This window comes from Canis aureus, chromosome 33 (genome assembly GCF_053574225.1).
Source record: "Canis aureus isolate CA01 chromosome 33, VMU_Caureus_v.1.0, whole genome shotgun sequence".
Classification (NCBI taxonomy): domain Eukaryota; kingdom Metazoa; phylum Chordata; class Mammalia; order Carnivora; family Canidae; genus Canis; species Canis aureus.
In genome coordinates, this window is record NC_135643.1 from 16,527,007 (window position 1) to 16,542,252 (window position 15,246).

The 15,246-nt window shown below is 36.1% G+C and overlaps 1 protein-coding gene and 2 pseudogenes across 3 annotated transcripts in view; all 3 read left to right on the forward strand.

The window, feature by feature from the left end:
• The window catches only part of GRID2 (glutamate ionotropic receptor delta type subunit 2), a 1,464,312-nt gene that overhangs the window by 918,558 nt on the left and 530,508 nt on the right, over window positions 1-15,246 (forward strand). For all 3 annotated transcript variants that reach the window (XM_077882884.1, XM_077882885.1, XM_077882883.1), the window contains exon 8: window positions 12,809-12,928. In XM_077882884.1, coding sequence (XP_077739010.1) covers window positions 12,809-12,928 — 120 coding nt within the window. The remainder of the gene's footprint in view (window positions 1-12,808; window positions 12,929-15,246) is intronic.
• On the forward strand, window positions 27-2,560 carry LOC144303917 (DNA replication licensing factor MCM4 pseudogene; annotated as a pseudogene).
• LOC144303918 (hsc70-interacting protein pseudogene) lies at window positions 10,398-11,591 on the forward strand (annotated as a pseudogene).

Genomic DNA, 15,246 nt, shown 5'->3' on the forward strand with positions numbered 1-15,246 from the left:
AACTTTTTTAGGGGCTGTGTGGGAACATGACCTGTCAGGTACACCCGGGAACCCTGTGTACCTCAGGAGTGGCCATCTTTCCCTGTTCCAGGCGGGGTTCCCAAGCCATCTCCATCTCAGAGATGTAGTGGTGAGGCTTCCATCTCTACAGAAGAGCTGTAGTAGATGCCAACCTGGCCTAGAGCTGACTTGCAGGACTCGTGCCATGCGGGAACATTATTTTCCAGCTCTCCCCTGATGCATTCTTCAACTATTCACCTCGATTTAATGTTGATTCACCACTGACATATGGTACTTACATACGGCTCTTGGGTAAAGGGAACCTGAAGCTATGATGTTAGTGGCACACCCATGAGCCAGAGGCCATGGGGTCTGCATGGAAGGGTCTGTAGGTGAATTTGCAGGATGGGTCAACAACAGATGATGCAGTGCCCAGTGAGCAGTCCCTAGGCCAAAATCTTGTGATTTGAGCAACATATATAAATATGGCAATGTCCAAAGAAAATTTGGGAGGTTTTCTTAAATGTTTTATTGACCCTCTGGCTAAAGAAGACAATATTGCCATACATATTGCTGGACATTTGTGTATGTAGTGATGGGTGATTAATAGTATTGGGGAGCCATTTTAAAGTGTAAACTGTGAATAAAATCATTTGACAAAAATCTGTATAGACAGCTCATCTACCACCCACAAGTAGTTATCTCAACTTTTAACATGGCTGTCAATGAGCTTTTCTTTGACCGTTTACTGGACTCAATCATAGAACATCAGATTTAAGTAGGACTGTTCAGGGTATTGAAAACTAATTACTGGAGAAACCTGAATTTGTAAGACACTGACCAGTCTATCACCACCAGTGGTATGTTGTTTAGGATGTCCCAGCTGCTTCCTTCCAGAGAAGCAGAAGTCCTTCTTGCAATGCCAAGTGTGCACTCACACTGCCTTAATGGAAATGGACCGTGGCTAAATCCCTGAGCCCTGTGTGACCCACAAGTACTCAGTGTTCTCAGACAAGCACATGATCAAACTTCAAGAGTCTTCTGAAAATATGCCTGCAAGGCAGATGCTTCACACTGTCATCCTTTACTCACAATGTTCTTGTTGACAAGGTTCAACCTGGGGACAGAGTAAACATTACAGACATCTATTGAGCTGTTCTTACTGAGTCAATTCAAGAGTGAGTAATGTGAAGTCTGTCTACAAAACCCACATTGATGGCATTTATTATCAGAAAATGGATGCAGAACATTTGTGTAAAGAAACAGATGAAGATATAGAATGAAAACTTTTTTCAGAGAAGCATGTGGTATTGCTTAAGGAGCTTTACAGAAAACAGGGCATTTATGAGAGGATTGCTTCAGCCTCAGCACCAAGCATGTAAGAACATGAAGGTTTAAAAAAAGAGAATCTTGCTTCAGCTCTTGCTTGGGAAGAGGAAAGATTTTAGTCATATGGGAAGGGACAGATTTTGTGCTGAGAACAGCATCCTGATATGTGGTGACCCTAGGATCAGTAAGTCCCAGTTTCTGCAGTATATCCACAACTCGGTCTCCTGGGACTGGCTTAATAGTGTATGTAGCAAAAGACCCTGTGATGAGGCAGATGGTCATGAAAGCCAGTGCCTTTGTCCTAAGCGACAATGGCATGTGCTGTATTGATAAATTTGAGAAGATGAATGAAAATATAAGGTCAGCATTGCACAAAGTCATGGTACAGCTAACTCTATCCAAAGGCTGGGATTATTTGTCATCTCCATGCGTGCACCTGTATCCTGGCAGCAGCAAATTCTATTGAGTCTCAATGGAATCCTAAAAGAGCAATCATTGGAAATATTCATCTACTTCACAAGTTATTATCAAAGTTTAATTTGATTTTCCTCATGCTGGACTCTCGGGATGAAGCTAATGCAGGCATCTGGTTCATCACCTCATGGCTCTGTACTACCAGAGCAATGAGCAAGTAGAGAAGTGGTTCAAACATGGCGGTACTGAAGAACTACATTGCTTATGCTTATGCTTATTTATGCTTATGCTTATTGCTGTGCTCACAGCACAGTCATGTCTTGGCTGAGCCAGGAAGCCAGCCAGGCTCTCATCCAGGCTTATGCAGAGTTAAGGAAGATCAGAAGATCAGTAGTAGCTGAGGTTTCTACATACTCCTTCCTGACAGCTGAAATTGTTAATTTGCTTTGCAGAACCCCTGGATGGACACTATATATAAATATAAATATAAATATAAATATAAATATAAATATAAATATAAATATAAATATAAATATAAATATAAATATAAATATAAAAAGTATAAATATAAATATATATATTTACCACAGGAATGAGTACCATCTCTCCGAAATGGAGATAAGAGTTAGCAGAAGCACTGAAAGAACTTATTTTATGTAAGGGCAAAACATCGGCTCTAAAACACTTACAACTTTTTGAAGATATTCAGGGAAAATCTGACATAGCTATTACCAAAGATATGTTTGAAGAACCACTGAGTGCTTTGGCTGATGATGACATCTTGACAGTGACTGGAAAAACTGTTTGCTTTCTCTGAATCTTTTGTGAGTGGTGCTGTGTGCTCTGCTTGTCTGCATTTGGGCATTGCACTTGCTTCCATATATGTTTGGCATATAGGCCAATCAGCTGCTGCTGCTGCCATCAACAGAAATAGATTCTTAAAATCATTATCTGGTTCCATAAATTTTTTTTTTAACTTGGGTTCAATTTTCTTAGGAAAGTGTATGTTTTTGTAAAGTGTTTATTTTCATCCCCCTACATTTTAAGTAAAAATATGGTACCAATTGACATTGTATAATTGTATATGGTAGAAATTATTTGCTTGCAATGCCTTTTATTTTTTAGCACCAAGGCTTTTAATCCTTACATATATACAGATAGCAAGATGCCAGTATGCCAGTGTTTTTTGAAGGTGGCAGTCTGGGTCACGTATTTTTTTTTTTTTCTACAAAACTTTCTAATAGTAAGCATCTATATCCTTGGGGTTTTTATGAAATAAGACTTAACCAGAGCCTTTCTCCTGTTATAGCACTGAAACATTAATTCCTTCTAGAGGTTGGTTCTCATGGCTACTCTAAGATCAGAAATTAATGTTTGGAAATTATTGGGTTCTAGGTTAATGTCTGCCACTTTGTGCTACTACACAAAACTTTTTTTTCCCTAAATAAATGATAGAAAGAATTTAAAAAATAATGAAATAAAAACTTTTCTTGGCTAACTGCTTTAGCTTCCACTTCTAAACTTGTATAATTTTGATGATAAATAGCATCTTTAATAAATATGCTGCAAGTGTTTTTGCTATTAAGTATTGTGAAGGTATTATTTGAAAAGAGATGTTTTAATTAGGTAAAGAATACATCTTTCTATTTTTGTTTTACTATTTTTGTACTTCTAAAGAAATTATTAGTAATCAATATTGTTTTAGAATAGCAAAGTAAAATAAAGTTAGTCCTTCCCCACTTTTAGGGTGGAGAAAACTGAGCCTCAGAAAAATTAAATGACTTATTAAGGGTTAATTACAAAGCAAATTAGTTTTAATACCAAGTTGTTTGGCTTCCAACACTATGTTCTGTTTATCATACAATTTACTTTTTTCCTTGTTCATAGTAGTAGTTTTGTTAACTACTGTCAAAATCATTTGGCTAAAGAAAATACACACACCAAGAAATCAAAGGTATAAGTGCCATGTGTAAATATTATATAAACAATGTCTTAGTTTCAATGTGGCTTTTTCAAATGCCTTGAATTTGGAGCGTGCTTTGATGAGTCTGCAAGATGGCTATTCTAAAGGCATAGACTGTAGTTTTAAAAGTGCCTGTGGCAAAAAGTTTATTAGCACACATATGCATTCTTTAGTGTATTATGAAAACCTATATTTAATTGTAGTATATATTTTGGTAAGAAGTTTTCATGTTGTACAATTTAAATTTGTTGATGTTACATGCCCTAGAGAAGGATTGCAAGCCTTTTAAACTAAATAATAAGTAAAACAAAAAGCTGAGCTGCTCTGGAAAAGAGTGGGAGAGGATCTCCATAGATGGACTCCTACTACAATTAACTTCTTAAAACCACGGTTTGAACACCACTTTCCTGGGACATTTAGAAATCAGTTTAATCCATACAGATCTACTGTCTTTCTTAGATTGTGGAATAATATTACACCCAGGCAATGTGGGCAGAGTATTTTTATTTGCAGACTTGTTCTAAAATTAAATGGCAATCATTTTCTTTTTTTTTCTTATTGTTAATTTTGAAACAGCTTCCAAGAGTACGCTCTGTTCATTCATGTATTTATCACACTTTTAACAGGTATTTATCACGTGCCTCCAGTGTGGAATGTATTACTCAAACTCTTTTATGTGACTACCCAAAAACAAATTTAGAGCCTAGTAGTCAATATTGGCATTATTATACAAAAAGCTATACTCTAAGGTGAGATACAAAAAAAGTCCCCAAGTGTAGTAAAAACAGAAACTGTGGAATATTAGAAAGAGTGTACTGTGTGGTGGTCCATACTCAGATCCCCATTTCTCAGCCGAGGTGCTCTTTCCCGGGAAGGTATACATAGCTAAGCCTCTGTCCAGGAACTGCCCTGCGCAGCAGAGAGCTGCTCTACCTTCTTCCTGAAATGGCATGCACCCAGTAACTGGTCACTGCAAAGTGGTCTGAGTCCCTTGCCTCCAATTGCGATAACTCCAGATGGCATAAGCTGAGCCATTGCTATATTTCCATCCCTGTTTCACCTCTCCCTTTCCAGCCCCTCTTCTCACACTCTCTTGCAGGCGCTTTTCTTAGGAGCACTTCATCCAGCACACAAACAAATCCCCGTTTCAGAGCTATTTCCTTGGGAACCTGACCCAAAACAGAGAAAACACATTGAAAAACAATTGTATGAAATTGATAGCATAATAATGGGAACTTTAAAATTATATGGTTTAAGACATGTAAAGTTAGGGAGAAGAGGACATTTCAGGTGGTGGGAGACTCTAGATGCCACATCGATTGGAATAAATCATGTGGGCAATGACATTAATTTATCAGACTGCAGGAAACACATGGAGAGAATAGTCTAGACTGGAAAGAGATTGAGGAACTTACTTTGTAGGTAAATAAAAGACCCTAAAGAATTTTTGAGCATGGATATGACAAATGAGAACTGAGTTTTAGGGGCAAAAATATGCTTGTATCTTTTAGTTTAATTTGAAAAAAATAATAAAAATACTACACTCAAAATATGTGATTGCATATAAATGCACTGACACTTTCTATGTATTCTATATGAGTAAGCCAATCAAGATTTGATAGATCCTTAAATCAAATACTTCAGTATTGGCTTAATTGATCAATTTCTGCTAAATCCTTTTTGGTGATTATTTTCAACACTAAATGTAAGAAAATAGAATATATCAACATTTATGTTAGTATCTCAAACCATTTAGTACCAATACATTTGTATTTATACCTGTCCTATCTAAAAGAGATTTTGATGCATGTTGATATCTAAAGAAATATGCTTTGAAATGGCAAAAATATTGAGATTACTCTAATTCTTATATGGTAATGTATTCACCCAACAAATATTTACTGAGTACTACCATATGCTGTACTGTGAGATCACAGAACAAGGAAGGAAAATAGAAATATCAAAAATAGTTGCAAATGTGATTAGTTCTACAAAAGGAGAAACACCAACTATTCTGGAAATAAGAGACTGGAGGACCTCCTTAGGTATAAGACCAACAGGTAGAATGACAGAAATGTTTATGATGAGTAGTTATTAGCCAGGAAAAGAAAAGGAAGAGCATTCCAGAAATGGGGAAGGAAGGATGCTTCATGCAAGGGCAACTGAATATTCTCAGGGTTGAAGGAAAGAATGCTTGGCACATGTAAGCATCTTAAGTAAGACTGTAGTGGCTAGAAGAGAGGTAGAATAGGAACATGGTTCCTTTTTAGCTAAAAAAAAAAAAAAAAAAAAAAAAAGGGAGACAGGGAAAGATCATGAAGGATTTTGTAAATTAGGTTAAAGTTCCTAAACTTTATTCAAGGGGTAAGGTTAAGCTACTGAGTTATATTTTTTTAAGATTTTATTTATTTATTCATGAAAAACAGAGAGAGGCAGAGACATAGGCAGAGGGAGAAGCAGGTTCTGCACAAGGAGCCCGATGCAGGACTCAATCCCAGAACCCCGGGATCACATCCTGAGCCAACCAGTGAGCCATCCAGGCACCCCTACTGAGATATTTTAAATGGGGGCTGGGGGTAACAAAATCGGATTACTCAGTGACTGACAAGTGGAGAATCTACTCTGCAACTGCCATTGGACCATGACAGACTGAAAAAATGCCATTTAAGAGGCTGGTGCTCCAACTCAAAGGAAACCAAGGCAGTGGTGTTTGTCATGGGGAGGGATAGAAGTAGATGTCTTTCAGAAATATTTAGGTGATAAAAATAAGATTTGGTGATTTAACATAAATGTGCAGGGGAGAAGAGAAGATTCTAGGCTTCTGGCTTAGAGAAAAAGAACTCTCATAAATTGGGGCTTTTGTTGTTGTTTAATTTGTATACTTAGAGGAATGAAAACATATTACTTTACTTTTGCTGTGAAGCACCATGTACCACTTAGAATTTATAAATCTGAGGGATAGAGAAATAATTTAGGGAAACATAATCTGACTTACCAGTAACAGTATTGACTTGGAATTTAACTATAGCCTTTTTAAAATAATGTGTGCAAATAAACTATTTTTTTTTCCACTAGAGCTTTTAAAATGCCATTTGTGCCCTGAGAATAGCGATTCTTGTGGACATGTCAATATAGACTCAGCTTCAGGGCATTTGAATCATAAAGTGGGTAAAGTGGTATAAATTTTAACTTATCTCAGGTCAACATACATTTTATTTTTGTTTTTATTTATGATAGTCACAGAGAGAGAGAGAGAGAGAGAGACAGAGGCAGAGACACAGGCAGAGGGAGAAGCAGGCTCCATGCACTGGGAGCCCGATGTGGGATTCGATCCCGGGTCTCCAGAAACGAGCCCTGGGCCAAAGGCAGGCGCCAAACCACTGCGCCACCCAGGGATCCCCACATACATTTTTAAAGCAATCCATTATGATATTCATATATTATATTGGGCACACAGTTTATATAGTCTAGAGGAAGAAGTATGAAGCATACAATGGATGTTTCAGTTCAGGTTCCTCAAATAACTTGTCATCTGGACCGCAGTTTCTTTTTCTCTAAGATATAGATAACGTGATCAGAATACTAGTAATATCCTATTTACTTCTTGTTTTGTTGCAATTATCTATTATGCATTAATATTTAATGTGTATGTGTTAGGTAAAATACACATATGTACATATGTATGTATGCATATACATATATAAATGTTACATGGGAATTTCAAATTTTCCTAAATATTTCACACAAATGAAGTTTTTTTGTTTTTATTTTTTGTTTTTATTTTTATTTTGCTTCATCTTATATTGTAGTTTTTATCTATCGTGATATTCTCTTCTGGATAAAAAATGTAATATTTTCCTCTGTCAGGGAATTTTTTTCTCTGAAGTTAATTTATGAAACATGAGGGCACCAGGGCACACCACTGAGTCTGGCATCTTTCATTGTGTTCTCTGCCTTTCTGGGCTCATGTTTATTTAACAGGGTATTCTTGGTTACCAAGCATGTCTGCAGGTTGCAAGGAACCTAGAAATATGTATAAGGAAATTAGATGAGTGTCATAAATATTTGATGTTCCATATGAACCTCAAAAAGTATCTCGAAGTTTCTGTGCCGTTCAAGCATAGGGAAAAGTCCTTCAGCCTAATAACAGGGAGAAATAAATTCTTAGTAAATATTTTTTCTTGTTTTTTTATTTTTCCCTCAACTTTTCCTATCTAAAGGGGAATGACAAACTTCTGCTTTTTGAGAAACTGATTATCTAGTGGTAAATTATTCCTGACCTTTGCTTTTCCTCGTTTTTTTTCTTCCTTTATCCTTTGTATATTTGATACCCTCTGGTATTTCTATATAGATTAGGTAGGATAAAATCAAGACCAATTTTACATGGTATTTCAAAAAGGTTTACTCTGGTAGCAGGTTTTACTGTCAATTTAAAGGACATTTAGAAATTACTTGTATGTGTTATTCATACTATCAATGTCCCATTAGCTTGTTTTGTTTAGAATCTGCTGCATCACCAAGAGATAAAAAATGCAACTGTGCATGTACAAAGATAATGACTGCTCATTACCACCTGACCAGAACATATTTTTATCAAGGCTCAGTTTTCAAAGTTGATCTGAGGATAGATGAAAAATGAAAAAAGAAAAAAAAAAAGAAAGAAAGAAAAAGCTCAAAAGCATGGGAATAGTCTTAGGCAATCAAAAATCAGAGAGGTTAAGTTGGGGCCAGATAACAAGGAACTGGGTTTATTTGCTTGAAATACCAACCTCTCAAGCAGCCCTTATATCTTTGTGAGGGAAGGTTTTACCGATTAAGCATGCTAACAGCTCATTAAGAATATAACACAAAGAAGACAAATTACAGAGTCAGAAAGGTGAACAAGGAGAGTGGAGGCCACAGTTAACCAACTGCAGATGCCCTGATTTACAGGGTTTCTTTGTACCTGTATACAATCTAAGCAGACTAAGTTGCTCAGTACCAGATACGAGCTACGGATAAAAATATTGGCCTAGTGTGGCCATATGAGTACTGACTGGGAATAATAATAGAGTGCCAGGCAATCTAGTGTTCAAAAGTTTAAAAATTTCAGGAGGAGAGCGTTTTTGCAATATAGTAACCATATTTATATATACTATCTTTGTTCTTTTTCCCTAGAAATAAAGTACTAAGAAATTTAAACTCTGATGTAATTAGGAGATCTTATTGGGGTAGATGTGTGAATGGGGACAAGAAAATCTCTAATAGAGGATTGTTGAATACCAATAGTTTGAACTTAGGTGTAGAAATATAAGCTGTACTTGTCAATCAAAATCCTACAGTATTTGCCACTTAGAGGTATTAATGATAATAAGATCCACTATACTTACCCCAATCTAAATTCTTGAACGATAATCGAATTCTTTGAGATGTTAGTACTGAGTGAACATATAGGACCAAATTGACTTGCAATAATATGGTAATTTGTCCATATCAAAGATACAGGCAATCAAGAGGCCCAGAGGAGAGAGATTGTGGGGCATTCTGCATGGCTCTCTGAATCCTTTCTTTCCACATTGGACACACACATTCTGTTGCCAAGGAAGGTTTTATTAGTTTACCTTCAGAGAGAGCATTTACATTATGAAATATCTCCATTTTTACCCTAGAAAGTATAAAGCTTCAGGACATTTTCCAGGGAGCCATAAGCCATTAATCTACAGATTCTGAGTTTATTTACTACAATAAGTCTTTAGCGCAGGACATCCTGCTAGGGCTTTTATAGATAAGGACCATTCTTCCTATTAAATATTACTAGTCTCTACCTGGTGTTCTAGTGACAAGGACATTAGACTCACTTACCTTCTTTCTTTTTTTTCTCCTTCTGGCCTGCATCCCCTTCTCCCACCACACACATAACAGTAAAAGAAGTGAATGGATCTTAGACCCGCTGCTCTAACACTTTTTTCCTCAAATACTAATCAATAAAATGTAATTGAGTCAAAATTTGCAAAAAACATTTCCCAAAGCCACGTAAATATTCAAGCATATAATGAAGTTTTGCAACCCTAATAAACTAGTTGAAAAAGACCAGGAATATGTCTATAATTTCTGGCAGAACTAAAAAGTTTTTGAAATTAAAGAATGAAATAATCATGTAGATAATGGTGATGGTGATGACAGTAATTAAGCTCTTACCACTTTTCAAGCACTCTTCTATTTTTTTTATGGATATGGTATTTTAAGACAAATAATAGCCTTCTGGGGTAGGCACTATTATTTTGCTGTTTAACAAATGTAGAAATTGGGGTTATTGAGAAATTAAATGAGTTAGCCAGGTTTACCAGCAAGTAGATTCTGTCCCAGTTTCTCAAATTCAGGAAGTCTAACTCCAAAACCCATGCTCTTGACTGCTAACTCATCTATAAGAAGAGCATAGACATATCAAATTCATAGATATATTTTTATTAATAAAACAAGATAATTAAAAAGAAGCTGGCTTATAAAGAAATCGTGGTGGAGGATCGGTTTTGCTGACTATTACTATTGCAAACATGAAATAAGTATTGAAATTAATGATTAAGCAATGGTTTTACGGAATATCTGGTATGAATGTAGAGTCATACAATGGGCTACAAGGCACAGATGAAGTCGAAGATACAGCAAACAGCCTAAAACCTGCCATGAAGGACTAGAAGTTGGATTAGAGGTTATGGCAAATGAGATCTATCTGGACCTTCCACATGGTCACGCTGAGCTGGTCCCCGCGCCTGGCCGTCGGCCGCTGCCTCTGGACCACCGACCCCGCAGAGTGAGCGAGCTTTGGGCCTTCGTGAAAACGTGAAGCAGGATACGAGCGTTCTGCACACTGAGCAAATGCGCTTCCTGCGGGAGTGGGTGGAGAGCATGAGGGGTAAAATACCAACTGCTACTCATAAAACTAAATCAGAAGACAATATCAAGGGGGAAAAAACAGATAGTAAGAAGGCGGAGGAAAACATAAAGACAGAGGAAACATCAAGTGAGGAAAGTGATCTAGAAACTGACAATGAAGGTGTGATTGAACCAGATACTATTGCCCCGCAAGAAATGGGAGATGAAAATGTAGAGACAACCGAGGAATGATGGATCAGGCAAATGATAAAAAAAGTGGCTGCCATTGATGCCCCAAATGATGGTGAACTACAGAAAGTCATGGACTTGTTCACAAGATGCCATCAAACTGAATCATCACTTGGCCATTTTGTACGCCAAGAGAGCCAGTGTCTTCATCAAATTACAGAAGCCAAATGCTGCCATTCGAGACTGTGACAGAGCTATTGAAATAGATCCTGATTCAGCTCAGCCTTACAAGTGGCGAAGGAAAGCACACGGACTTCTGGGTCATTGGGAAGAAGCAGCACATGATCTTGCCCTTGCTTGTAAACTGGATTATGATGAAGATGCTGGTGCAATGCTGAAAGAAGTTCAACTGAGGGCCCAGAAAATTGCTGAACATTGGAGAAAGTATGAACAAAAACGTGAAGAATGAGAGATCAAAGAAAGAATAGAAAGGGTTAAGAAGGCTCGGGAAGAACATGAGAGAGCCCAGTGGGAGGAAGAAGCCAGACGACAATTAACAGCTCAGTATGGCTCTTTCCCAGGTGGCTTTCCTGGGGGAATGCCTAGTAATTTTCCTGGAGGAATGCCTGGAATGGCAGGGGGGGATGCCTAGAATGGCAGAAATGCCTGGGCTCAATGAAATTCTGAGTGACCCAGAGGTTCTTGCAGCTATGCAGGGTCCAGAAATTATGGTGGCCTTCCAGAATGTAGCCTAGAACCCAGCATATATGTCAAGATATCAGAGCAACCCAAAGGTTATGAACTCATCAGTAGATTGTCAGCCAAATTTGGAGGTCAAGCATAATGCCCTTCTGACAATTAAGCCCTTGCTGAAGGAAAAGTAACTTTGATCACCTAATGGATGCCGCAATAATACAAACCAGTGTACCTCTGACCTTCTCATGTAGAAAGCTGGGGTGCTGTGAAGAGAATCCCTACCCCTCTGCCCTACAGGGAACTGAAACATTCTACTGTGGTTTGCCATTAGGGTATTCATCCAGATAATGTTTTCTTAGTAGGAATTACAAACTTTAAACACTTTTTAAACCTTGAAAATATGTAAAGACATTAAAAAAAGAGATATAGTTGGATATCAACATCATAGAAGTGATAATTGAAGAAATTTACAAACAGAGATCTAACTTTCCCAAATAAATGTGATTATCAGGCTGAAATTCTGACTAAAAATGCTTTAATATAGTAGTGATTCGGAATATGATTTTCATTTGTAAAATCCTAAATAATATGAAGGCTGATAAACTAAACAGAAAAGAGTGGTAAACAAGAAAGAGAGAAGTATGACCCACATTGCCATCTGTTGGGGAAATGAACATCTGTCATGTTGAATGAAAGATGAAGTTTGGAAATTCCCAATGAATCTCAACAACCAGCATTACTATTTAAGAGTGAAAACAGATTTCAGGCCTAATTTAGCGTTTTTAATTTTTTTTTTTAATTTGGAGAAGATATTTAAAGAAGAAGGAAAAAATAAATCTCCAATAAGTTAGAAACCATGGCTTTTAAGATTCCCAGATATAATTTTAGATCAAATTAGAATAGAATTGTGCTAGAGAAAGAATATTGTCAAAACTTGTCTCCAGAGTAGATTTTATGCTCTCCGAAAGCATCTTGTTTTCTGACTAATGGATCTATGCATTTCACAAGCAATGGAGGCAAAAATCTTAGCTTGCAGTTTAGTCTCAGCTCTACCATGGTGTCATTTTGAGTAGTCATTTGACTCTTTGCATACAAATTCTCTTGTTTGTAAAATGGGTGAGAGGATTAACTTATTCTCAAGGTTATCTTTCAATTCTATTTATTATGTACATTTATTTAAAAATAGCCTATTAATAATTGAATGCTTGATATAATATTTATTTTGTTGATGGAAATACTATTCCTACATCCACTTTTTCTCCTCCTCCTTCTTCCTCATTTCTCATTGTTGTTGTTATTATTGCTGTTATTATTATTATTTAACTTCTTCTGAAATCTTACATTGGTATCTTTTCTCTACTTTAGGGTGGAGTCAGTGGATTGACTGGAGAATTAGAATTTGGAGAGAATGGAGGAAATCCCAATGTCCATTTTGAAATTCTTGGAACCAACTATGGAGAAGAGCTTGGCCGAGGTGTTCGCAAAGTAAGACCAGACACACTGATACTGTTTTTTCCTAAAGTAACTATAGTTTTGTTTGACTTTTCTCCATGTCATATGATCTACAGTATGCATTAAATCCTATACTTTGAAAGAGAAGGGGGGAGGGGAGAATTCGGCATTTAAATGACCTTAAGTTCCTATCAGAATATTAAGCAATAAATTCTATTTATGCTTTAGAATAATTTAAAGGAAAAAAGTAATCTAATACTCTCCTAGGGAACTAGCATCATCTTCCATTCATTATAGTAATAATTTTCATGAAGTAATGAATTTAATATTTATACAATGCATAACTGCTTGGTTTTAATTTGTATCAGGCACAAAATCAGAATAAGAGCTTTGATAAATTTCATATAGAAAGAGGAAAAGTCTACTCTAAACTGTGACATTACAGTTCATATTCTGTGTGTCATGCAATAAGTAGAAAATGGTTTGCAGGAAATGAGCTCTTGTTCTATACTACAGTTCTCATGTAAGAATATGAGTGCCAATAAAAGATGTTTTTTATGGATTACTAGTACAACAACTTTCTCAAGGAGAAAATAAAAGCCCCTGCAGAAATAACTTTTCTATAGTTTGAATTTGCCACTTTTATATATTTTTGGTAGGAAAAAAACTAAGATAATTGAGTGTTCATCCATACCTCACAGCTGTAAATTTCTAACTGTATAAGGTGGCTGCATTGAGAATAAGAGGTTCTTCAGTAGGTGTTTCTCTCCAGTGCTGAGAGTAGGATGAAAATTTAGATGAGACAAAGTTAGGAGTTATTCTAATCCACAATAAAAAACCTCCTGGAAAATTTATGCTAGAGAGGAGTGGAAACAACCTTAATGTGTTTTTAATTATTGCTTTATAGCAAAACAAAGGAGACATATAAAAACCGCATAAAACATAAGGATAGTTTAGTGAATTATGTGAAAGGAAACAACCATTACTATAGTCAAGAAATCGAACCTATCAAGCATCCTAACCACCCCCACATACTGATACATCCCTGGCCTCCCTTCTTAGTGGCATAATTGCTAGTCTGAATTTTATGATATTCATCTCTTTACATTTTAAATATGATTTTGTCACTATGTGCATCCTTAAATAACATAATTGAGTTTTGCCAATATTTCAGCTTATGAATGATTCAATATTGCATACATTCTTTTTTCTATCTTGTTATGTTCAACATTGTTTGTGTTAATCATTCTTTTCATCCCATGTAGCTGTAGTTTATTTCTACATATTAGTGTATTGCTGTCTACCAAATGAATGTGTGACCATCTACTGTGGTCTGTTTCTATTTTTAGATCATTATAAGCAAAGCTGTTATGAAAATTCTTGGATATATACTCTTGAAGTTGTGCATATATATCTGTGGATTTGGTATCCAGGAGTAGAATTGTTTAATATCTTGAGACTTTACTCTATGACCTGAAATCCATTTTTGTAGAGATTTACTAATTTTCATACCACCAACAGTGCAACAAATTCTCATGGCCCTATGTTCTCCCAAATTTTGGTTTCATTAGACTTCAAAATTTTTATTAAGTGGGTATATGTTGGGTATATGGGTATATGTTAATATATCTTCATAGTTTCAGTTTTTCATTTCCCTCTATTATAAAAAGGCTATGCATATTTTCTTGTACTTTTTAGCACTTCAGTCTTCATTTTTGAATTAATTGCCCATACAAGTCCTTTGGACATGTTCTTTTGGGTTGCCTTTTGTTTTTATAATTCCTTTTAGGAGTTATAAATATATATGTATATATATATACATATATTTAAGTTTTTATTTAAATTCCATTTAGTTTTCACAGACTCTTAATTATAGACAACAAACAGGATTACTGAAGGAGAAGTGGGTGAGGGGGGATGGGTATTAAGGAGGGCACTTGTTATGATGAGCACGGGGTGATCTATGTAAATGGTGAATCACTAAATCCTCACTCGAAACTAATATTACACCGTAAACTGACTTGGAACTTAAATAAAAACTTGGAAAAATTACTCTCTGAATACTGTGGGACAAGTAACCTCTGCTTGGTAAAGATGACTCTTTTCCCAGCACCAACCAAATAATTAATTAATTAATTAGTTAATTAATTAATTTTTAAAAATTGTCTTGCCTATCAACACCAGTGCCATCATTCTCTACCAGTACACTCTACCATCAAGGGACTTTTTGCTTTTCCACTGGCACCTGGAGGTTAACTTTCAGTTGCCACAGCCATCTCTCCTGACTGTTAACACTTATAGAGGTACACCTCAAATAAATTTGAAATTTATTTCTTCATACCCCTTGCATT